Source organism: Myotis daubentonii, chromosome 19 (genome assembly GCF_963259705.1).
Source record: "Myotis daubentonii chromosome 19, mMyoDau2.1, whole genome shotgun sequence".
NCBI lineage: Eukaryota > Metazoa > Chordata > Mammalia > Chiroptera > Vespertilionidae > Myotis > Myotis daubentonii.
Genome location: NC_081858.1, coordinates 23400790 through 23426360, shown reverse-complemented (window position 1 = coordinate 23426360; position 25571 = coordinate 23400790). Strand labels below are relative to the sequence as shown.

The 25571-nt window shown below is 47.9% G+C and overlaps 1 protein-coding gene across 3 annotated transcripts in view; it reads right to left on the bottom strand.

Annotated features, from left to right (window-relative positions):
- Positions 1-25571, bottom strand: part of GRK3 (G protein-coupled receptor kinase 3) — an 80234-nt gene that overhangs the window by 32359 nt on the left and 22304 nt on the right. For 2 of the 3 annotated variants that reach the window (XM_059676996.1, XM_059676997.1), the window contains exons 3-6: positions 11548-11621; positions 6003-6104; positions 4060-4134; positions 3683-3744 (exon numbers count right to left, since the gene is read on the bottom strand). In XM_059676996.1, the coding sequence (XP_059532979.1) occupies positions 3683-3744; positions 4060-4134; positions 6003-6104; positions 11548-11621 (313 nt within the window). The remainder of the gene's footprint in view (positions 1-3682; positions 3745-4059; positions 4135-6002; positions 6105-11547; positions 11622-25571) is intronic. The other variant, XM_059676998.1, reaches the window with a different exon arrangement.

The following is a 25571-nucleotide window of genomic DNA, read 5'->3' as shown; positions in this document are numbered from 1 at the left end:
CAAAGAATGGCCAGAAAGTTAAATATCAAAGTAAGCGCATTGAGAGAGAGGAGAGAAAGAGTTGGGAGATAAGCTAGCGTCGCGCGGCTTGTTTTGCGTCTCAAACAGAGTTCGTTTTCATAAACATCTTTTCACAGTGCATTCACCTGTGGGCCTGATTTCGTGGCTCACATGAAAGGCAGCATGTTTCCTTTAACTGTCATGATGCTACGGGACATCTTCATCGGAACCACCGTTGTTCGACAGAAGAGTAACACAAGCCACATATACACTGAGTGGCCAGATTATTACGACCGGCCAGATTACTATGACCACCCCATCGGTACTTCATTGACACTTCCAAAAATACTGGATATTGAAAAAAACTTCCTAAGCAAATACTCTCAAGGTCTTATTATTATTTGCATAACGAATTCACTTCATTGTACTGAAGTGAATTAATGGTCATAATAATCTGGCCACTCACGTGTAATCAAATTTTAATAATATATTGGTTTCACCGGATATATCAAAAACGACTATTTCAACATGTAATCAGCATAAATTAATGAGAAAGTCTACATTCTTGTTTTCCTATTAAGTCTTGGATCCTGGTGTGTACTCTGCACTTACAGCCCCTGTTTACTCAGACCAGTCACGTTTTCAGAGCGCAGTAGCTACCTATGGCTCGCGGCTACGGTGCTGGACAGTGCGGCGCTAATGACCGAAAGAACTCCCCGCTGACGAATCATTGTAAGAGCGGCGAACGCTCCGATGGGCCAGGTTCTGAAGGCTCGTTGACCCAACCCAGCAACTCCCTGGGCAGGGACTATGCTGATACCCATTTTACAGCCGAGACCAAGGCCTGCCCAAGGTCACACAGTGAGAGAATGGGTGGAGCAGGATTTGAACCCAGACCACGTACTGCCTCTCAAAGACACAGAGGGCGTAGGACAGGCGCGCCCCCCCTCCCCCCACTAGACCCGGAAGATGCCGTGGGCCATAGTGCGGCGTGTGCTCTCACGAAGCACTCAACTGCTGGCTAAGGGCTCTTCCCGCCCACGAAGTAAGAAAAACTATCTATTTAATAAATACATTGTTTTGATTACTTTTTTGTTACTGAGCAACGTATCTAAGCAAAGAACATTCTTGCCGACTGCTGGGCTCATCTCGCCCCTGCTATGATTTCTTAGACACAAGCAGAGTATTCAGCGTTCTTTGAGTGAATGAAGGAATGAAGTAAAAAAAAAAAAAAAAAAAGGAAAGGAAGATAAAGGGGGAGGGGAGGGAGACAGAAAAGGCACAAGGGGGGGAGGGTCCATATAAAGTACAAGTTATAGGTATTATCATACCAGCGTTGTAATAACATGCTGTAAGGCATCCAAATACCCAGTTCTCTGGGGTTTGCCTCTAATACGCCTTCTAAGGGCCTTTTAAAAATATTTCTGAGGCTGATAATCAAATTGAGACTCAAAAGTGTCATGCAATCACACATCATCTTTTTACAATGAATCTAAAAGGGCTTTTAGCGAGCGTTCCGTTGATCCTCCTGACAAAATAACACTCTATTTTTGAGATTTCAAACTGTGTTTTTTTTTTTAAGTATGGGGAGCGCAAAGGGCAAAACCACACTGGGTGTGTGTACTCTGTGTTTATAAATCGATGACTTGCTGTGAAGTTCACGTGGGGGGCTGGGCTAACTCATACTCTTCTCTCACACTGGAGTCCAGAGCTGGCACGGGGCGGGGGGGTGGGGTGGAGGGGGTGGGGGGGTGGTTAGCACATTACAAACCACCAAATGCTTGGTCTGAGTTGGATTTTTTTTTTTTTTTTGGTACTCATTTGAGAATGTATTAACATAAAAAAAGCACCCCAAAAGGTGTAACAATAAACGAATTGACTTTAAAAATAATGCATTTATACAAAGTAGTAAATGGTTCAGGAAATCCAGAATTTCTAAATGCTCGCCTAAAACGCAGCCAGGGTGACTGATTCAGTCGGATTTTGAAAACCACACACAGGTTGAGCCTCTTCCCCAACTGAAATGATCACCCCCATCTCTCCCCTGCACCCCAAGGATCCCAGAGCAGCTGGGCTGACCCCGAGGTGGGAAAGGCCAGCCCTGAGGACACATGGCAGTGGAGTCAGCCCTGAGCCGGCAGCCCATCCCCTCGGTTTGCTGCTGCCGCTGCTGCTTTCTGGCCAAGTTCCTGCTCCCACCCAGAACAGTGTAATCATTCGTATGCATATTCGTTTCCCAAACTCTTGACTCCGCTCCAGGATAAAATTATCCCTTGAACTCCAGTGGAACCACAACACAAGCTTGTTTCTTTTCTAAATCCCTGGAACATGTGGAGAGCAACGCTGCCATGAAGCAGCATTTGTTCTTAAAGGGCAATCACGGCCCAGCTGCAGGCGGCCCGGCAGCGGGCACATCATCACGGCGATTGTCTGGATCGCAGCCGGGTGTGCGGAGAAAGGCACAGCCAGAGCGCGCGGGGATGCGGGTTAGAAAGCCGGACTCCGGCGGTGCGTGGCCACAGGCAAATATACTCCCCGCACGGAAGGACTGGCTGCCCGGAGCCGAGTGCTTTAGAGACGCCACTGAAGTGTGTCAGACCCGTACATGGCTCAAGGGACACACCTAGTAGGTATGTTAATGATACATATGATCACAGACATCACTTGCCTACACCCTTCAAATTCTATTAGAATCAGGCATGAGCTTGTCCCACTTTGAGGGACACGATTTCAAAGTCCCAACAAATGAATTAGGCGAGGTGTTAGGAAAGCTGTCTCTATAAGAAGCTTTCAGTATCGAGGTTCCCCAGCCTCTTTAAACATTAGACCACCTTGAGGCTGAAGAACTCAAAAGTTGCAAGGGGGTGGGGAGCTCTTACGAAGTACCAAGTTAAGTTTTTATTTTATTTTATCCCCTCCTGGCAAATCAAAATTATAATGTGAAGTATCAAGGAAATAGGCTAACACAAAGCCTGGCACATAGGTCATGGTCAATAAATACTTGGTGAATGAATAAATTAACATACATTTTAAGGACAGCATTTATTGGGTTAAGTGGGGTACACCTGCACAGTACAAGATTTTATTTATGTGTGTGTGTGTGTGTGTGTGTGTGTATAGAATAATATATATGTCTACACTAATAAAAGAGAAACATGCAAATTGGTGTCACTCCACTACACCCACCAGCCAATCAGAGCAATTATGCAAATTAGCCCAACAAAGATGGCAGTTAATTTGCATACGCAGTCTATATATAGTCTAGTCTATATATAGACTAGAAGTCCGTTGCATTAAGATTCGCGCAATAGGCCTTCCTTTCCCTGGCTGCTGGCACTGGTTTTCCTCCAGCACCCGGGACCCAGGTCTTTGGTCCGGCGGCAGCGGAGAAGCCAAGCCTCTTCAGTCTTCAGTCTTCACTCCAGCCGGAGCCTTCAGTCTTCACTCCAAGCCTGCGTATGCAAATTAACCGCCATCTTTGTTGGGTTAATTTGCATAGCCGCTCTGATTGGCTGGTGGTTGTAGCGGAGTGACACCAATTTGCATGTTTCTCTTTTATTAGTGTAGATATATATATTATTCTAATACTATAATGTTACATGTCAAATATCACAATAAAAGATTTTATGTATGTATATATGTACACACACACAAACACATATATATGGGGAGCGTTTCATACCTTTCCATAAATTTTTGAAAAATGTTGCCTCGAAGACTTTCACAGATTTCTTCTATGTATGGCTGAAAGGAAAGGAGAGAAATTCCGTTTGGGGCACATGCGGGAGACAATCAGTCGATGTGTCTCTCTCACATCAATGTTTCTTTCTCTTCCCCTTTCCTCCCTCCCTCCCTTCTACTCTCTCTAAAATCAATGGAGAAAACACAAAAAAAGTACATTTCAATGAGGAGACAAGCAATATCAAACTTCAGCTGCTCCAGATAAGAACAGGCTGGCATGTCAGGCCCTCCGCTAGCTACACACACAGGAAGAAAACGCCACCAAGTCCAGCTGCTCAGCAAAGTCGATGCTCTCACTGCGAAACGCTTTCGCCTCACCTGGAAGAGCGCGGACGTCACTTGTTTCTTGGACAGAAGATATTGCACGTGGTCCACAGCTTGCTTCGAGAATGGCTTTTAAGAATCAAAAACAACACTGTTTTCAACAACTATCAACCATAACCAACCTCTGTGTCATATAACATCACAACGCAAATTTAACACAACATGTATTCAACAGTAACCTAGAAACATAACTAAGGACCTTATAGTTAACGTGCATTCGCTAAAAAAGATTTGAACAAGTGTGTTCCTCTGAGGATTCCTAGACACCACACGTTGGGAAAAATGGGTGAGCGTGGGGGGAGCTGGCTGATATCGAATCCCACAAGAATTCAAGAGTCCTGTGAGAAAAAGAAGTTTAGAGAATCTTCCTTATCATCAGCTGATGAACTGAAAATATCCCTCGATGAGCTGATAATGGGGTCTTACAAATGTACAATTCCTATGAAACTGAATTATCTATGTAAGAGAAAATGAATGCGTGCAAACAGCCTCAGAATTAAATGCCAGGACTGCAAACGGAGCCAGGGCGGTGAAAGGCTCTAGGTCAAGGGAAAGCCCTGCTGTAGCCACAGAGGAGGGAACTGCCTCTAAAAGAACAAACTTACTACACGACAAGGATTATAAGCTCTGTCCTCCCCCCAAACTCCAAACTATGTCGTCTTCAGTAATGTACAATAAGAAGAAATGTGGGTGGGTGGAAGGTAATCAAACAAGGACCTTTACATACATATATGCATCGCCCATGGACACAGACGATGGGGCGGTGAGGGCCTGGGGCGGGGGGTGGGGGCGGGCTGGAGGGGGTCAATGGGGGACATACATAATACTTTCAACAATAAAGACTTTTAAAAAAAAAGAAGAAGAAAGAAAGGCTTTAGGCCCAGCCGGTGTGGCTCAGTAGTTGAGCGTCAACTTACAAACCAGGAGGTCACAGTTCGATTCCCAACCAGAGCACAAGCCCGGGTTGTGGGATCGATCCCCAGTGGAGAGCGTGCAGGAGGCAGCAGATCAATGATTCTCTCTCATCATTGATGTTTCTATCTCTCTCTCCCTCTCCCTTCCTTTCTGGAATCGATAAAAACATATTTTAAAAAATGACAGTCTTACTGTAGAGAGATTCCATGGTAAATTTTTCCATGTAATCTCACTCCTGGTGGAATAATTTCCTAGGAACCTAGTTTATTCTAATGACCGAATTAAACTGTTTATCTGATTTATAAGAAAAAGAATTTCAACCATTATTTAACAATTAATGAACACAATTAATATAATTGCAATCCTCCCTATAAATCCAAAGAAGCCACTTAAGACTTATATTTGCCAATATCTCATTAGTCTAATTGCGAAAGTAGAACTACACTAAAATAATGTAGTTATTTCGAGCTTAATTTTCTTGAGAAAGTCTAGAATTGAGCTACCCTTTTCTCCTATTGCTCTGAATTCGCTATTCATCAATTTTTGCAGTGAAAGCATTTACTTTTTGGAAATATATATATATATATATATATATATATATATATATATATATATATATCAAGAGTACATGGAGCCCTGGCTGGTGTGGCTTAGTTGGTTGAGCATTATCCCATGAGCTAAGAGGTCGCTGGTTCGATTCCCAATCGGGGCACATGGCACGGGTTGCACGCAGGAGGCAGCCCATTGATGTTACCCTCTCACATCAATGTTTCTCTCTCTCTCTCTCTTTCTCTCTCTCTCCTCCGCCTCTAAAATCAGTAATAAAAGGAGTATGTGCAGCAATGGGCACTGTGTCGGGATTATCAGGAAACAAACCACAGAGCAGAAGGAACGGGTTCCCGCCTGGATGAGCCTCATTTGGCCCGTGAACGCCTTCCGCCTGCCTGACTCGCACCCGGGGCCCTGAAGGCTGCCTCGCGCCGCTCCACACGGCAGTGACAGGCCCGACGGGCAACACTCACATGCGAACAAGACAGCAGCTCCTTCATGATGTAGGTGTCATAAATCTGCCGACTTCGACTCAGGCGATCTTCCTCATTATCAAGCTTTTCGTATTCTTTTATCTAGGTTTCAAAGAGCGATCGTCGTTAGCTGCGTCCTCCTAGGAACCCGCTTGATTACAAGGCATCGCCGGCCTTGGCAGAAAACGCGAGGCCACGCAAATTACGGACCGGGCTATTCCGCGGGAAACAACGGCTCCTACAGTTGTCGGAATGAAGCTGGGATCGTTAAAGTCAACGGGAAAATGACCAATGGGATGTTTCCAATGATGAAGCTCATCGCTTAAATTTAGCAACACAATATTGGGAAACAAATGCTGCCATGGTTACAATTATCTTACACTCTACCAGCCACGGGCCCCTCGCGCTTGCCAACGCTCCTCTCCGAAGCGCGAGCAAGTTCCATCTGGCTGTAGTTCAGGCCTAAGAGTTATGAGGTCGTTCTTGCTCAATGACAGCATTGCAAAACTAACAGGAGAAAATGCATAGATCTGGTCAGGGCTCCTGCAGAGGGAATTTTTTTTTTAAATCAACTAAGTATTTTGGAAAGGCGTTAGCCGTAGATGAAAGCACTGGAACCCCTTCCGCACTATGGAAGTATTAACAGAAAGATCACCCCAAAGGGTGGACTTGCTAACTGAGGGAAGGCAACCCGACCAGTGTTGAGAGGGGCCCCAAAATAAAATGTGCCTTAGAAATACGCGCCTCACGTGGAAACAGCCCTGGTCATTCTAACCTGATAACGGAAGCTCCTAGGTCAGAGAAGCGTTTTTTTAATTTAGTTACAGAAATACTTTTAATCCAAAAGACAGAAACAGAATGAAAACACAGATGACATGTGGAGCTAGCAGGAGGCTAGCAGAGATCTCCACTGTAATGACTAACTTCAGGCAGTCCTCGGGTTACGTCAGACTCGACGCACGTCGTTTCGTGGTTACGTCACCATCTCCCATTTATTTATTTAAAAAAAAAAAGTTCTGTCATTTTGACGTATGTACATATGTGCTTTGTGTTTTTTATTATTTACTGTATTTACCACAAGGAAAGGTCAGGAATTGTTATCTTCCTTTTAAATTTTTTTTACTGTTTCACTTCATTACTGCTGTGTGTGTGCTCCATGTGAGTGACGTAGGTGCTTATATGTAAGTGGGTTCCGACTTACAGTCAAAACTGCATTACGTGCCAGAACCGGTTTGGCTCCGTGGATAGAGCGTCGGCCTACGGACTCAAGGGTCCCCGGGTTCGATTCCGGTCAAGGGCATGTACCTGGGTTGCGGGCACATCCCCAGTGGGGGGCGTGCAGAAGGCAGCTGATCGATGTTTCTCTCTCATGGATGTTTCTGGCTCTCTATCCCTCTCCCTTCCTCTCTGTAAAAAAATCAATAAAATATATATTTTTTTAAAAATTGCGTTACATTGCGCCGTCTGTAGGAACGGATCTCCGACGTAACCTGAGGACCTACTGTACTCTGTGTGACTTACTAAGGGGGGAGAAGGGAGGGGAAATGTTTCCCCCAGGTAGCCAGTTGTTCCACTGACTTCCATAGTAACTAAAAGCTCTTTATTTTATTCTCGAATAGTAAGAGGTGAGGCTAAGTCCTCCCAGGGGAGAGTACGAATCAATGGAAAGAAGCGTGACCCGTTTCCTATATTGTCAGGGTTGGACAGGTCTGAAATCACGATCAGCCAATCCTGTAAGAGTTTCTGATGAGGAAAGGGCAGAGAGAGGGGGGATGTGAAAGGCTGGGGTCCCATCGAGGCCCCCGAGAAGCGCCTGGGGTCCTCTCCATTGGCCGGAAGCGCCATCGGTGTTACACCGAAAGGCTGCGCTTCGCAAATCCGCCACGGGGTCTTCTTGGAACAGAGGCTAAAACCCGCCACAGAGGCAGGCAGGCAGGCGGGGGTAGGCCCGGGCCCCGTCTCAGAGGGAAAGGCGGTCTTCATGAAGACGTGACCCAGCAATGACCAAAGGGCCTGGGCTCACCCTCCCCGGTTCACTCGGCAGGGCAAGTCTCAAGGGTCAAACTTCAGGCCAGATGCGACCAGGGCCGCTGCAAGGCACAGAGACCAGACGCCGGCACCAGAAGCAGAGCCGGGAAATTAAACGCCGGCTTCTGGTTTGGGGGGGGGGGGGTTTCCTCCGGTTGTTCTGTTTGGGGCGGGCCAACGCCAGGATGCGAGGGTGACACGGGTAGCCCGCCGGTGAACCCGAGGCCAGTGTTTCTGCCTAAACATCTGAGCAAACTCGAAGAATAATAAGCCTGCCCGGAATTAGTATCCTTGAAAACAAATGGGGTGACGCCTATGTCCGAGTTCCAGGGGCCCTTTCAAGCAGGTGGCACCTGGTTCCGCGAACGCTGAGTCTATGGAAGCTAGGCGAGAGCCGGAATAAGCCAGCTACGCCGGACGGGCTCGCGTCCTGGGCAAGTGACACCTGAACCACGGCACTGCCTTTGTTAAGGGCCTTGTGCTTCAGAAACTTCAGCCTGAACAACAGAAAAGGAAACCCTTAGTAGGCAAGGTAAGAGCCTCGAGCACCTGGGTCCCCTTCGGCTTTGGTGGTTACACCGCTCACAGCCTAAACGCCCCAGCAGCCTGAACACCCAGGACCCCAAGAGCAAGCGCTTTTGGTCTACGGGCGCCGTGGTCTCCAACGTTCTCGCCCCTGGTTCGTTCCGCGGCCATCCCCGTGGGATGGGCCAGCACCATCGCGAATGGCCTCTACTTCGCCTAGTCGGAGCGGGGTGCTGGGGCCGCGCCCTTCACCCACAATATTCTCCTCGGGCACAACCGCTCGGTCCCACGGATTCAGAGACCAATGCCCTTCCCTGACGAAGCGTGGATCTCTGGGGCTCACCTGTCCCCCCTGAGCTCCTGGTTCGAAGGAGCTGCCTACCTACTCTGACATGTCCCCATCCTGCCCACCCCAGCCACGCTCGCTCTTCCCTCATCCTCTTTATCACAAAAGTACGAAAGTCACACTCCTAGTAGCTTCCGCCAAAAAGGAATAGTCATCACTGATTCTGCTCTTTTGCTCACGCTCCTGTCCCCACACCCCCCCCATGCCCCCGACCCCTGAAATCCAACTCATCGGCCAATCATGTTGGCTTTATACTCAAAATATATCACAAACCCAGGCTATGCTTCAGGTAACAGCCAACTAACTGCTAACAGAGCAATCCTCCCAGGGCGGGGGGGAGGGAAGGGGTTCAGGGGGGACACCTATAATACCCAATTACTGCCACTGTGACCTAATTGATATTTATAGACTCTTCACCTTAAATTTCCCATGGGGCTTTAGAATCAAATCTAAATCTGTTCCTCTGGCCCCCAAACCAGGTCTCTGGACTGATCGCACACGACTCCACCCCTCTCACCCATGACCAACACGCCACACTCGTCTCTCAGTTCCTCAAGCACGCCGAGGTCTTTCCCACACATCGGGGGCTACACCTCAGCCATGCCGTCAGCCCCAAATGGTCTCCCCACCCCCACCCTGCTCCCACCTTCAGAAGGACTACCTTCCTCGTCATTCGAGTCGCAGTTTAGATGCCGCCGCCTCAGGGGCAGGCTCTGACCCGGCTCTCCCCGTGGCCACCCAGGCACAGGCCATCAGCCCGGAGTCTGTTCGGAGTCTCTGTGTAACGGTTATTACTTCCTGATAGAGTTCCTACGTTTGCAATCTGCCGTGGGTCACTGCCTACGGCAGTCATTACTTCCTGATGTGTTTCCTGTTTATTACTTGTTTATTGTCGCTTCTCTCAACAAAAACAGGAGCGAAAGGAGAGCAAGCACTTTGCCTGTCTTGTTCAGCCCACCAGTGCCTCCGAGCACTGGTGTCTGAGAACTACTGGTTGAATGAGTGAAGAAATTTCTAGATGGTAACTTGGCCTCTGATCTTCCATTTATTTTCTGTTTCCTATGATTTATTTCTAAATCTAGGCATCAAATCTGTATTTTTCTACGCTGCCTCCAAATCCAACTGGAACGAACAAGTGTGTAAAGCAGCAGTGCCTGCATGTCAGGTACCGTTCCGGTATGTTGCATTCACACACGACAACCCTAAGAGACAGGCACTGCTGTCACACGCATTCTTAGCTATGGGAACCCGGGGGGAGCCCGGCCGGCGTGGCTCAGTGGTTGAGCGTCAACCCATGAACCAGGAGGTCACGGTTGGATTCCCAGTCAGGGCACATGCCCGGGTTGCGGCTCGATCCCCAGTGGGGAGCGGCAGGAGGCAGCCGATCAATGATTCTCTCTCCCTCTCCCTTCCTCTCTCTGAAATCAATAAAAACATTTTTTTTAAGAGGGAGATGGAGCTGAGATTGGTCTGAGTTGCCATTTTTGTAGAACTCGGTCTGCCTCTTGCTTGTCCCAGTCCCTAAGGCAGTGGTTCTCAACCTTCCTAATGCTGCGACCCTTTAATACAGTTCCTTATGTTGTGGTGACCTCCAACCCTAAAGTTATTTTCGCTGCTACTTCATAACTGTAATTTTGCTACTGTTATGAATCGTCATGGAAATATCTGATATGCAGGATGTATTTTCATTGTTACACATTGAACATCATCAAAGCATAGTGATTAATCACAAAAACAATATGTAATTATGGATGTGTTTTCCGATGGTCTTAGGCGACCCCTGTGAAAGGGTCGTTCGACCCCCAAAGGAGTCACGACCCACAGGTTGAGAACCGCTGCCCTAAGGGATGGCTCTCCATGGAGTTCACTGAAATTACTCCTGCCTTTCAGAGCAGCTCTCTGCCTCCTGCCCGACTCGTGTTCAAAACCTGGCATCTGTCTTGAGAGCGAGACTCACCACCTGCTTGGGGCTCCTCCAGCCCCACTTGTTTTTTTGTACTTTAGCCCCAGAAACCTCTTCTGGCTCTTTTTCTCCCAGAAGCAGCTTTCGGCCACGGCCCCAGCCTGGACTCTGTTATGCCCAGAACCAACCGCTGCCCCAGGGGGTAATTCCGTGTCAACAGAGCGTCCCCTGGGGCTGGTGTTTCGTGCCCGTCTGGTTTCAGATTGCTGCCCACAGCAGGACTTCATTTCAATGCCAGCCCATCACTTCAGCTCCCTCCACCCTCCTCCACCAAGTCTCCCCTGTGTCACTCCAGCGATGTGTGACCAGAAAACCACCCGATTCTGTCTCACCCAGCGGTGGCCAGCCCTCGCATCAGCTTGCGTCTCCAGAATCTGCGAGCTTCTGCGGAAAATGAATCGGCCGGGAGTCTTTAGGGCACCTTGGAAGGAGCCGCCCTGCTCTGGGGTTTTAGCCCCACTGCCCGCCCCCCCCCACTTCCGCAGCACCCCGGGGCCTTTGCAAATCGGATTCCTGTAGATGTCAGCATCTCGAATACACCGCGTAGCTTATCCTGTGTTACTAAGTGCGTTCCGTGGGTTTCTAAATATCTGCGAGATGCTCGGGTCGTCTTAAATGTTTTCCAAAGTACAGTTGAAATGTGCTTTTGAAGTAAAAGCAGCAGTAAAATAGTTACTTCTTACCTCTTCATAAAACTTCACCTGAGGTACAGCTTCATTAATTTCATTCAAACAAAAATCTTTAAATAGCAAGAAACCTAAAGGAAAAGAATAAAAAATTTCAGGGTGGGCAATAAATGGAAAGCTTACCCCCCACAGGGTACTTTCAAAGTCATGTGTTTGTACGTTAACGTCTTCCTCCCCTACCTTAGAAACAGTAAAAATGCAGACTTCAAGAAGCTAATTACATCCCAGAGGGCAATACTCCAGGGAAAGCAAGGGCACCACATACCTGCCTCCTGGCTCTGGGGTTCCGTCTGTACTGGCCACCCCCTCCCACTTTTTACAAACGCATGCTCAGCCGTGCTAGTGGTCACCACCACCTAGACCAGGGGTGGGCAAACTTTTTGACTCGAGGGCCGCAATGGGTTCTTAAACTGGACCGGGGGGCCGGAACAAAAGCATGGATGGAGTGTTTGTGTGAACTAATATAAATTCAAAGTAAACATCATTATATAAAAGGGTACGGTCTTTTTTTTTTTTTTTTTTTTTTTTTTTTTTTTTTTTTTTAGTTTTATTGATTTCAAACGGGCTGGATCCGGCCCGCGGGCCGTAGTTTGCCCACGGCTGACCTAGAGCCACTGGTCACTACAGCGAGCAGAAGAATGAGCACAGAAACTAGAGAGGCGGGGAGTATGGGTGTGTCTGTCGGTAAGGGTCGTCACGGGGCTAATAAACACTCTGTTCTCAGAAACAGGACAAAACTCCCTTAAAAGACCGAAGGACTTTCACAGCCTTTCTAGCCCTTTTCTCTCACCACTTCCTACCTCAGAGTCCCCACCAAATGCCTCCGGGCAGAGCATACCTGGTAACCCAGCCCCCAACCATCCTTGGCTCCTTGGCGACTCGATGCTCCTCAGCTTTAAACAGTCAGCGCTACACGGCCACAATACTACCCCCATCGCACAGTGCCTGGCACACAGTAGGAGGTCAATACGTATTTGCCGAATGAATGTTTACTTACATCACCTTTCCAACACGCCTCTCTCAAAGTACTCAGAACACTCTAATTATCCGATCTATGTCTCCCACCCCATTTGCAAACCTAGTGCCTAGCTTAATGCCCATTACACCGTCAAGCCTAAATGAATGAATGAAGTTGAACAGGGCAGTGAAAAACAATGAAAAAGTCAAGATCATTGAAGAATTGCCGGAAGAGCCCTAGCCGGGTTGCTCAGTGGTTAGAGCATAGGCTCTCAGACTAAAGGGTCTCGAGTTCGATTCCGGTCAAGGGCGAGGACCTCGGCTGCAGGCTAAATCCCCAGCCCTTGACAGAGCGCCTACGGGAGGCAGCCAATTGATGTGCCTCTCTCACATCAATGTTTCTCTCTCTCTGCCTCTCCACCTCTCTTCCCCTCGCTCTAAAAACCCAGGGAAAAATATCCTCGGGTGAGGATTAACAACAACAACCAAGAATTGCTGGAAGAAACTAAGTCACAAAAGGGAACTGAAAAAGGAAGGACTCACAAAAAGTGTAAGAAAGAAGGGAGACCAGAGTCCCCCAGGTAGAACTGAGACAAAGGAAACGGCTTTGGCAAGGTTTTCATTAAAGTTAGAGTCATTGCCCTACCAGTGGTCGGCAAACTGCGGCTCGCGAGCCACATGCGGCTCTTTGGCCCCTTGAGTGTGGCTCTTCCACAAAATACCGACTTCTACGCATGGGCCACAAAGTTTCAATCGCACTGTACATGCGCCCCCGGCACATGGTATTTTGTGGAAGAGCCACACTCAAGGGGCCAAAGAGCTGCATGTGGCTCACGAGCCGCGGTTTGCCAACCACTGCAACCGGTGTGGCTCAGTGGATAAAGCGTCGGCCTGCAGACTGAAGGGTCCCAGGTTCGATTCCGGTCAAGGGCATGTACCTTGGTTGCGGGCACATCCCCAGTAGGGGGTGTGCAGGAGGCAGCTGATCGATGTTTCTAACTCTATTCCTCTCCCTTCCTCTCTGTAAAAAAGTCAATAAAATATTTTTTTTAAAGAATGAGGATGTAGTCTCTACTCTTCAATTTAAAAAATTAAAATAAAAAATAAATAAAGTTAGAGTCATGTGACTCGAATTAGCCTGATGCTGCTCTGTAAGTTCCCCTCCATAGTTCCAGGAACGTGACCTTTGAAAATGATAAATGGTCGTTCCCTGGAACCGAAAGGAAAGCATTAGGACGACTACTTAGTGAAGTCAGCAAGGCCGATTCGCTGGGGCTGGAGGCAGATGGGCAGCAGGAACCCGGCCCCACTCATCTCGGCCAGGTCTTGAGACGAGGCTGACACGGGAAGCAGGTGGGAAATTCAAGAAGCGGACAAGCAGGAAGAGTTGGAGAGGGGACTCTCTACCTCTCTGTGTCATCGGTGGGGTGCCTCTGGGGAAGTGGGCTTCTTGGGGTGCCACTGAGGAAGGTGAGGAAGAGGGGAGTTGAATGAATGACCATCCAACTTGAAAGGTTTTTAGCTGCTCCTTTCATGCAATTTTTCCATTGTCCGTCCACGTGCAGGATGGGGCAGAGAACTACCGAATCCTGTTTCCTAGAACTGTTATTGTATTCTACTTTCTCCAACACCAAACTGAATCTGTCCTCGGGGCTCCTAAGTTGCTACCCCCACTTCCTCCAACAGGCTTCCCCTGCATCTTCTGCACCTTCAGAGCTCAACTCCATGCCCTGAGGCCTTCTCTGATTCTCCTTCTCATTCTCTCTTCCATGTCTCACCCATTCCCTCTCACAAACACAAACACAAACGCACGCATACGCACACAAACACGCTTTGTTTTGCACGTATGACCACCAAACCTGGCCCTGTGCATAGGTTTACGTCTTCACCGTCGACCTCCCCACTACAGGGCGAGCTGCATATGGACAGGCCACAGAGGTCTTGTCCTCTACTACCCTGACAGGGACAAGCACACTGCCTGGTGCACGCAGGGAGCTCAGAAGGAAGAACAAAGGCAGGAAGGAGGAAGGTGGAGGGAGAAGAAGGGGGGAAGTAAAAAAAGAAAAAAGTAGGGAAAACAGGAGGGAGGAGGAAAGGGGAGAAGGGAGGGGAAATGAGGAAGACGAGGGAGAAGGGAGTTCAATGAATGAACATCCAACTTAGTATGTTTTTAGCTACTTCTTTAATGCCATTTTTCCACTGTCGGTGTGTAGGATGGGCCGAAGAACTACTGTAACACACTACAGGGGGGAAAAAACATGGCTTTCCTCATGTCTTCCCATAAGCTGAAGCTGGACTTTCTATCACAACAGCTGTTAAAATGGAGCAGGCAGAAGGTATTCTGCCTGTTGGATTAATTCTAGATCATTGTGTTCCAGTCTGAAAGCAATTTACCTTCATGGAGCTTAAATTACATTTAAAAAAACAAACAAAGTACTTCTCAAATCAGAACAAAAGCTAAAGGACAAAAATTGGGAAATAATTTGCCTAACAGGTTCCTTTCATAAGTGCGATCTCTCCAGACTTTAAAGGATAAAAAATAGTGACCCAACTCCTGCTCCCGAGATAATTGTGGATGTGTCTAACCTTGTTTCCATATTTGAACCCCTGCAAACAGCATGCATACTGATTAACTTCTGAGTGTATTTATAACATCCAGCAAAGGCAAACTATCCCAATTTCCCACCACAATATTTTTCAGAAATTAGTAGGAAGAACTGTGTGGCTTTTTATAAAATATCAATGAGAACTTCTGCAAGTGTTCAATATAAGCGGTATCTAAGAGAGATTTGAAAATGTGATCTCCTAAAGAAAAAAATAAAAAAAATTTAGAACTTATGCGCACCCAAAGACACTGTCAAGAAAATAGACTCCACACAGACTCGGATAAAATATTATAAAACTTAAATCGGAATAAGGCTTTGTATAAAATTTCTACATACACTAAAAAAACTCTTACAAAGAATGTTTAAAAGGAAATCATCCGGTTAAAGAATGGGCAAAAACACTGGGACACTTCACAGAGGAAGAGAAGTGAATGGTCAATGGGTACATGAAACAGGCTCATGGTCCTCATGCACATGTAAATTTAATCACGTTGACATACCCGCTGCTCAAGGACTTGAATGGCAGGATTAAAAAGACTGACAACACCAGCCCAGCCAGCGTGGCTCAGTGGTTGAGTGTCGACCTATGAACCAGGAGGTCACGGTTTGAGTCCTGGTCAGGGCACATGCCCGGGGTTGCTGGCTCAATCCCCAGTATGGGGGCATGTAGGAGGCAGCCAATCAACGATTCTCTCTCACCATTGATGTTTCTCTTTCTCCCTCTCCCTTCCTCTCTGCAATCAATAAAAATATATTAAATAAAAAAAAAAAAAAAAAGACTGACAACACCCAGTGTTGGTGGCCAGAACTCTCATTGGCTGAGAAGCATGGGCAATGGTTTGGACTCCCCATGCCTCTGAATCAACAGGCGAATAAGGAAGTTACTGTGCTGGTGGGGGTGACAGATCCCCGCTATCCACACCAGCATCTGCACATGGGTATGTATAGCAGCCTTATACACAGCATCCAAAAACTAGAAACAACTCAGATGTTCTTCCATTTGCAAACGGCGACGTATCCGACAACTGAACTCTGCAATGAAAAGGAATGTTATGGATACCAAGCACCGTGAGTGAACCTCCAGTGCCTGATGCGAAGTGAAAGGAAACAGACTCCAAAGCTCCCTACTGAATGGCTCCCCTGACGTGCCATTCTGGAAAAGAAGAAACCATGGCAACAGAAAACAGGTCCGTGGTTGATGGCGTTAGGGTACAGGGGGTGGTCTAGAAAATTTGGGGAGGTGATGAACTGCTCCGTATCTAGATTCTGGGGGCGGTTGTACAACGTTACGCATTTGTCAAAACTCATAGGCCTGTACAACCTGAATGGTACATTTTAATGTCTTTAAATGAAACCATGAAAGGAGAAACATGAGATTGGGTACAGACAGCGGAGCCACGTACAAGGCTCAAAAGACGTTCCTGAACGAATAGCGGCCGCAAACTGGGATCTAAAATTTCCAGAAGCCAAGGCCTGATCACTTCCTTAGACAGGTCTCAACAGCTACTGGATGTTTCTCGGAAAGCACAAGTTTCCACGGGAGATAAAACCATCCCCACGCAGAGGCGTGGGATAAAATAAGGAGAAAGTCCCTAGGAAGGCAGAGATCAAAAACAATGACTCGGACACATCCAGAACACACAGGCTCCTTGACACGCGAAAACAAAGGCAATCTCAAATGATAAAAACAGAAAAGCCAGCTCATAAACGAAGGGGCGAAAGCACACCAATACTAACCCGGAAAACTCCCACAGGGTGTCAGGGTCCCTCCTTGCTGCGTATCACTCACCCAAATTCCCGGTGAGTAACACTCCCTTTCGTCTCTTCCAAGCCCCAACAGGAAAGAATGAATATCAATCAAAACAAACGTTTAGCTAATTGTATATTTATCTAGTCCACATAAACCTTAAACATATTTATTTTCACTGAACTCTACTTAACAAACTAGAACCTTCACTTCTTGGCTTAAAACTTTACAGAAAGAGAAAATTCTAAGTGGAAAGTGATTTAGGGATATTGTAAATAGTTCCGATCCCCCCAATTTAAATTCAGCACGGACCTGCCCAATAGAATATTGTTGTACTAATTAATGGCGCCGTTCACTTAGGTCATGGAGAACAGTAGGGCCCTGAATATTAAGAGTCCGTTAGACAAAAGGACAAATGGATCATGAATGTGGCCAAAGAGAGATTCACGGAATGTTCCGAGCAACTGGCTCCTAACTCAAAGGGGAACAAAAAGGAAAACTGGACGGAAGATGTGAAAATACAGGGCAAGAACATCCTATCTTAACTCCTCTCATAGTTGGATTACTTTCAGCCTTTCAAAAGTATCGTATTGTGAAATGATAGGGGAAAAAAAAAAATCCTGGCTATGTCACCAGACGGCGGTCAGCGTTTTCCTGGATCCACGGTTCTGTGAACATCTAACTGTAAACAAACCAACTGACAATTAAAATAAAGTGAGATTTAAAATTATGTCAAGTGGTCTTGGCTGGTTTGGCTCAGTGGATACAGTGTCACCCTGCGAGCTGAAGGGTCCCGGGTTCGATTTTGGTCAAGGGCACATGCCGGGGTTGCGGGCTCCATCCCCAGGAGGGGGCATGCAGGAGGCAGCCGATCAATGGTTCTCTCCCATCACTGATGTTTCTCTCTCTTTCTCCCTCTTCCTCCCTCCCTGAAATCAATAAAAATATATTTAAAAAATGATAATAATTTCAAGTGAAATAGAAACATTATTCCAATAAGCACTGGTTCTTACCCCATTCAAGACATTCTGCCACTACACTGCCACCATCTACGTCTATGTCTTTGAATGGAAAATGGTTCAAAGTTCAAAAAACATGGAAAGAAGTCCCATTCCTGCCCCCGCCCCTCCCCTCCCCAGCAGTGCACCCCCACCGTCAGCCCCACGGGAACCAGTTCTTGGTTCCTGGTACCTTTTCGGGGAAAGGGTGTGTGTCATTTCTGGGCACAGGGCTGTGAAGAAATCGGTGGGACTCTTGGCCCTCTTTCACCCAGTGGATGCGGAGGACTGCGAGTCCTAAGGGACACCAGCACCACCGCAAGGGAAAAGCTCAGCACAGGGAGGCGGGGAGGCCCGACTCGAACCCGGGACGCCTGTCCTGTCACCGAACCAGAGCGAAGCGTCTGTGTGTAGGGCCTCTGACGTTTTGGATCTCTTCGTTACAGGTGCTGGTGTTACGTCCATCCAGGCTCAAATACCAACTCTTCTTTTCACCAGGCCAGACACACCGCCCGCACCAGCCTTTGCCCCTCAACGCGGCACCTGGAGATCTCCCTGCACCAGCCAGGTACCGCTCGGCCGCGTCTATAGCTGCCGGGTATCCCATCGTCATAATCTCCGTAACCTGGTCCCTAATGATGAACGTTTGAGATGTTGCAGATATTTCGCTTTTACAAAACCGCTGCCATGCCCTCTCCGCCCATCGTGTCTCACGTGGTCGGGCATGTTCGCAGGAGATGCACCTCAGAGTGAAACTGCGGAGCCAAAGGTCATGCAGACACGCCGAGGTTTTTTACTCGATCTGACAGATTAGCCGCGCTGGATGGGTCCCTGTTCGTGCTCCCACCAGCAATGGTCTTGCAAGTGCCCGCTCAGACCCACGGCCTCACCAGAAGTGTGTTATTACACCTTTTTCCGATTAGAGCTGACGTACGATATTATATTAGTTCCCCTTCTCGTTTTTTCTGTCCAACCCCCTACACGTCTCCCCTCTGGCAACCGTCGATTTGTTCTCTGTATCTAAGTTTGTTTCTATTTGTTCTTTAGATTTCAAATACGTATAAACAAAATCATTCGATATCTTTCTTTCTCCAGCGGACTTACTTCACTTAACATAATACCCTCTAGGCCAGGGGTGGGCAAACTTTTTGCCTCGAGGGCCGCAATGGGTTCTTAAACTGGACCAGAGGGCGGGAACAAAAGCATGGATGGAGTGTTTGTGTGAACGAATAGAAATTCAAAGTAAACATCATTACATAAAAGGGTACGGTCTTTTTTTTTTTTTTTTAAATATATTTTATTGATTTTTTACAGAGAGGAAGAGAGAGAGATAGAGAGTTAGAAACATCGATGAGAGAGAAACATCGATCAGCTGCCTCCTGCACATCTACTGGGGATGTGCCCGCAACCCAGGTACATGCCCTTGACCGGAATCGAACCTGGGACCTTTCAGTCTGCAGGCCGACGCTCTATCCACTGAGCCAAACCGGTTTCGGCTAGGGTACGGTCTCTTTTTTTTAGTTTTATCCATTTCAAATGGGCCGGATCCGGCCCGCGGGCCGTAGTTTGCCCACGGCTGCTCTAGGCCCATCCATGTTGTCACAAATGGCAAGACTCCGTTCCTTTTTTGTGGCTGCATAATATTGCGTCGTATATATGCACCCCGGCTTCTTTATCCACTCATCTATCAACGGGCACTCAGGGTGCTTCCATCTCTTGGCTACTGTAAGTAATGCTGCCATGAACATAGGGGTGCGTGTATGTGGTCGGTTTTCATTTCATTCTTTTTTGCTATTGGTCTTCTGCTATGTTGGACAGGTGGAGAAGGGGCAAAGGAGATCAACAAAAGGAAGAGTGAGAAAAGAAAGGCAGGAAGGAGGAGGGAAAGAGAAAGAGAGAAGGCAGAGAGAGGGCGAGGGTTTCTAAGAACCACCTCTGGTGGGAAAGTAATCATCCTTTGTCCTGGCAACAGCAGCTATTCCAGGAAACAATGAAGCACTTCATGCATGGAAGTCCCTACACTATCAACCCGAGCTCTGTCTCCTGCTGCCCCAGAAGCCACTTCCTCCAGGGAGTCGGGAAAAACCGCCTCGTTGGCCGCACTGGTCAGCTCAGCACAGAGTCTGAGGGCCCGAGGTCTGGACTGTGGCCGATCCCAACTCGGTGTGGCTCACTCCCGCTCAGGCCAACACTGTCCACAGGACTCTGGACAAGTCCCTGCACCTCGGCGTGGTGTCCTCTCACCTGTACCAGTAAAGTGGGGCTGCCCGTGACCTCTGCGTGGGGTTACTCTGAAGACTAAGTGATATGTGGACGTGGAGCACTGACCACATCAGGCCTCCAACGTTCGAACGGTGCCACACAGACTTCTGCAAAGAGTGCACATCCCAGGTTTGCCCACGCAGCCGCGGGTAGGCTCGAAACGGATCACCATCCTCCTAGCACTTTGCGAAGCGATACCCACGGTGTTACATGTCTAGGGTTTCACAGGTAGCCCCAGTTTCAAATGCTTAACCCGTTTGCCTGCCAAGTGCCTAATAGCTTATTTCAAAAATAAAATGACACTTGCAGGGTATGATACAGCAACAACCAGAAAACTCTACATAAAACGGGATATAACTGTTTTCGGGCCTGGAAAGGGCTGGGGTGCCTGGGAGAAGGGAAACAGGCCAGGAGGGCCCCGAGATGGGCCGGCTCTCGGCTGGGAGGTACTTTCTGAAAGGCAGTGCTGGGAGGGGGACCCACACGGACCAGGGCGGTCCTGCTGAGGCGAGGGCCCCAGGAGTGCAGGGAAACCGAGGTACCTGGAAACACCACAAATAAATAAACGAAATGAAGACGGGTAGCTAATAAGCCGGTAGTGACAACAGCATAACATACCAGAATACACTCGATCCAAAAGAAGACAGAAACGAAGAAAAAAGCCATAAGGAAACACACAGGGGGATGTGAGCCTTAAATCCAACTACACTGGTAATTACTCAACTGTAAACGGTCCAAACAATCCAACTGAGAGTTAGAGCAGGAGCCTGGCCGGTGCAGCTCGGTGGTTAAGCGTCGGCCTATGACCCGGGAGGCCAGGGTTCGATTCCATTTGCGGACTCGATCCCCCAGTAGGGGGCGAGCAGGAGGCAGCCGATCAATGATGCTCTCTCATCACTGATGTTTCTCTCTCTCCCTCTCCCTTCCTCTCAGAAACCAATAAAAATATATATATATTTTCAAAGAGTTAGAGAACAGATGTGTCACGCAAACACTAATATCACAAACGCTGAAGCGATCTTATCAATATTAGACAAAGTTAATGCCCTATCAGGATAAAGGACTACTCATCATGGTAAAGGGGTCAATTCATCAAGATGACGTAACCAGCGTACTGTGCGGGCACCTTTCCTGGGAGATCCCGCGATGCTTCTAGGGTCAGGCCCGGACCCGAGAGAAATGACAGGGTGTGCCCACAAGGCGTGTGTAAAAATGTCTGCAGCGGCTCCATTTATAACTGCCCCAAATCTGAACAGCCCCAATGTCCGTGAACCAGTGACCGGTGTTAGGTCCGTACTGTGGGATACTATTCAATGAAAGAAACAAAAATCCCCACATAAGCAATAATACACATGAACCTCAAGGACGGACAATGTGCTGAGGCCAGGAAGCCAGACACACACGAGTGCTGGTTGCTCGATTCTATTTCTATAAAGTCCTAGAAAAGCCAAGTGTAACCTGCTGTGACTTAGGCAGATCAGTGGATGCCTGGGGCTGGGTGAGCTGCATGTAAAAATCCATGCGTGTTCCTCTGAAAGGGAGAAAAATGGTCTATATGCGGATTGTGCGGTAATACACGGCACATACACGGTCAAAGCTCCACCTCTACACTTCAAACGGACGCCCGTTAGTGTAAGCATCTCACACCTCTATAAAACCGTTCTTCAAATGCAAGAGCGCAGCTCAGAGCATAATAATCGATAAACAAAAAGAAAAGCAGCAACTGGAGTCTGTGTGGTGTCTCCGCGGGAGGCACTCAGGCACATTCTGAAAGCCAGGCACTAAAGAGCAAGGGGAGGGAGGAGAGAAGGGCCCCCTCGCCGTTCCCGGTCAGCTCATCTGGGTCAAGTTCTTCTCCGTCACCGACTCCGAACGCACTTGTTGGTTTATGAGTAGAGGCCACAAAACAACTCAGTTCAATCTTCTTAAATAGTCCTAAAATTACATGCTAGGTAAACGGATTCCTACAGCGCGAACTCTGGTGACCAACGGTGATATTTTTTTTTTTTAAAGTTACCGTGAAAACGTCAATTAAAAAATAAAAGATTTCTTTAGCGAGTAAGTGCATCCCCACCAGGGAAGAATATTTGCTTCTTTAAGAAGCTGCCCTAGTTTCTCTCCTTGGGCGCCACTGCTTTCAATAGCCTCTTTCAGGGACGAGAACAGCTCTCCCTGCCCCACCTTTGCTGGGATTTCTCGTCTACCCGGAAACATAAGAATCTTCTCTGCTTTGGCAAGCAGAGAGCGTGCAGAGGAGGGGCCAAGCTCCGAGCTACAGGACTGACCTGAAAGCATCAGGCAGAATGAGAACGGGGTGTGACCATTCTCTTCAGCCGATGGCCCACTATGCAAATCAAGTCACCGAACTCAAGGATGCAGGAAGGAAAGCACTGCCCATATCCTGGGCTTCTTACCTGAGCCTTTCCTGCAGGCCCCCGCCCTAACTGAACCTGAGGGCATGGTGTCCCCTGCAAGGCCGTGTCCTGCCCACCCCCGCTTTAGCACCACAATACAATTCATTACAAATCCCATCTGCCAGTCTGGAGTTGAGGGATCTCTCGCCAGCTCCGCTGCTGCTGGCCCAGCATCCTCACCAGCCCAGGCTCCCAAGACAGGAGGCTGCTCTGTGACGGCCTCCCCTCCGTCAGAGCCTGCCACCCCGGTGCTCACACCTGCTGCGTCCCATCCCACGCTGAGTAAAAGCCAAAAGATGGCGTAAGAAACCCTTGCCCCGTACCTGTCACTCACGCCCAGCGCCTTGGCACAGCCTCCTCGCTGCCCCTCCATCACGTAGCTCTGATCTGAGGTCTCTGCCCTACCGAACCCTCCGCCTGGACCCGCTTCCCCTAGATAAATACACCAGTAAAAGTCATGTTGCTTCAATGGCATGAAAGAAACTTTTTTTTGCATCGAATTGTGACTGGTGGTGAAAAGTGGATTTATTTTGAGAATCCCAAACGCACAAAATCATGGGTTGGTCCAGGTCAACCATCAACATCGACTGCAAGGCCAAATCGCTTTGGAAAGAAGACACTGCTCTGCGTTTGGTGGGATCAGGAAGGTGTGGTGTATTATGAGCTTCTAAAACCTGGTGAAACCGTTAATACTGAACGCTACCGACAAGAAATGATCAATTTGAACCACGCTTTGACCGTAAAACAACCACAATGGGCCAGAAGACACAGCGAAGTAATTTTGCTTCATGATGACACACCATCACACACTTCCAAACCAGTGAAAGACACGTTAAAAGATCTTGCCTGGGAAGTATGAGCCTACCCGCCGTATTCACCAGACCTCGCTCCTTCAGATGACCAATTGTTCCGATCGATGGCACATGCGCTTTCTGAGCAGCACTTCAGAACATATGAAGAAGTGGAAAACTGGGTCTCTGAAAGTCTGCCTCAAAACAAGAAAAGTTCTATTGGGACGGTATCCACAAATGACCTGAAAGATGGGGGAATGTGTAGCTAGCAATGGACATGACTTTGAATAAAGCACATTTGATGTTTCTCTTGAAATTATTGTATTTTTTTAATTACAAAATCCGCATTTTTAACCGGTTAACAGCTAATCCGCATTTTAAAAATGTGGATACCCATTAAAAATTCGGATTTTAAAATACCCAGGCCTGCTGAAGCCGCACAGGTAAAAAAAAATCAGCTGGGAAGCCTGCCCGCCCATCGGTCCTTAAGTCCTCCCAGCGCTTCCCTCTTCTCTGGCATCTTTCCTCTCTGGGCAGCATTCTTATTCGGAAGCCCAAGTGGAAACTGCACAATCTGGGCCCCTCATTTCTCCAGGGTGAAAATCCAATTAGCGGCGCTCAGTCAAGTGTTTATCTCAGCAGTTTGAAAGTTGAAACGGATCTTCAACTCCTTCTCTCACTGAAAGTCTCCACAAAGGCCTGGATAATTGCAGCAGGACTGCCTGGGGCCCCGTGGTTTTTCTTCTCCCTCCTGGTAGGTTGTGCTCTTGGCTGGAGAAGGCTGTGCAGACAAGATCGGGTGGGAACCCGGCTCAGTGACTGTCAATCCGAGGCAGCATCTGCCAGGGGCAGGCCTGCCGGGCACAGCAGCTAACACAGTCAAACAAAGAGGGAAACAAAAGGGAAAGCAAAGACGGGGACACGGACACCGGTTGGCTCCCAGGTTAAGAGTTCTCCCTCCAGGGCCACATGCAAAAGTGCTGACTTCACTAGACTTTAATCCCCGCCTTTGAGCTGGAAGTTGCAGTTTTAAATATTTGCAGGTTTTAACCAAACAGTTGAAGAAGTAATTTGACCAATTAGAAAACAGATTGGCAGGCCTACTCTTCTGAAACTGACAAACAACAACAACAACAACAAAAAACCCTAACCTGTTTCATTCCGTCTTCCAGTGTTCCTTTGGTCTTACATACTTGCTAGCGCTTATTGATAGGTGCCTACATTTGTGCCCATCTTTGCGTATTTCTGTAGGGGCTGCGCGGAAATGTTTTTGAAAGGGCCTTTTGGTACAATTTCTGTTTTTCCAATGTACTGCTTTAAAAATGAAATGTTCATTTTTGTTGTCAAAAATCCCCGGACAAGTGTATATTTCTTATGCCTCAATCTTAAACGCCAGAAAATAATTTGCGCGTTCTTTTTCATGTAAACGTCCTCTGAAATCATGCTTTTCGTGTAAATGTCCTTCTGACACCACAGCGGCATCGTTCATAACGACACAAAGTGAGAAGAATCCGAACGCCCATCAGCTGGTGAATGGGTCAAAAAAAAAACAACACGTGGTCTATCCACAAGATGGAATATTACTCGGCAGTGAATGAAGCACTGGTTACACCCGCCACGTGAATGAAGTCCAGAACCTCACGCTGAGCTAAAGAAGCCAGGTGCAGAGGGCTCCAGTCTACACGCGGTGAGATGCCGTTTCTACGAAATGTTCAGAAAGGGCAAATTCCTGCGGAGACAGCCGGCAGATGAGCGGCTGCCGGGAGCTGGAAGCGGGTGACTACACGTGGGCACAAGGGGTCTCCCTAAGGCGTGGAAATGTTTGTAAAATGAGAGTGTGGTGACGGCTGTGCAACTCCGCGAAGGCACTAGAACTCATCAAACTGTAACTCGTCCAATTACGACTTAACGATGGGCGGGTTTTATGGCATGTAATACCATACCTCAATAGAGCCCCCCCCCCTTTTTTTTTAAAGAAAAAACTGCAAAGTTTTGTTTTGACCAAAAGTCACGTTTCAGGCGCCAACATTACTTCGTACCAGTTCAGGAAGTTGGTACTTAAACTCCGGATTACGCTCTGAAGCCCCGGTCTCATAAAATCAAGTGTCTTCCCAGGCACCAGGTGATGGAATATTCCATTAACCAGGGGGGGTCTTTATACCGGGGAGCATTTGCGTACCTCACGAATTCTGCCTCCTCTTAATCAGAAACATCCTCCTCTAATGGGAGAGGTTCGCAGACAGAGA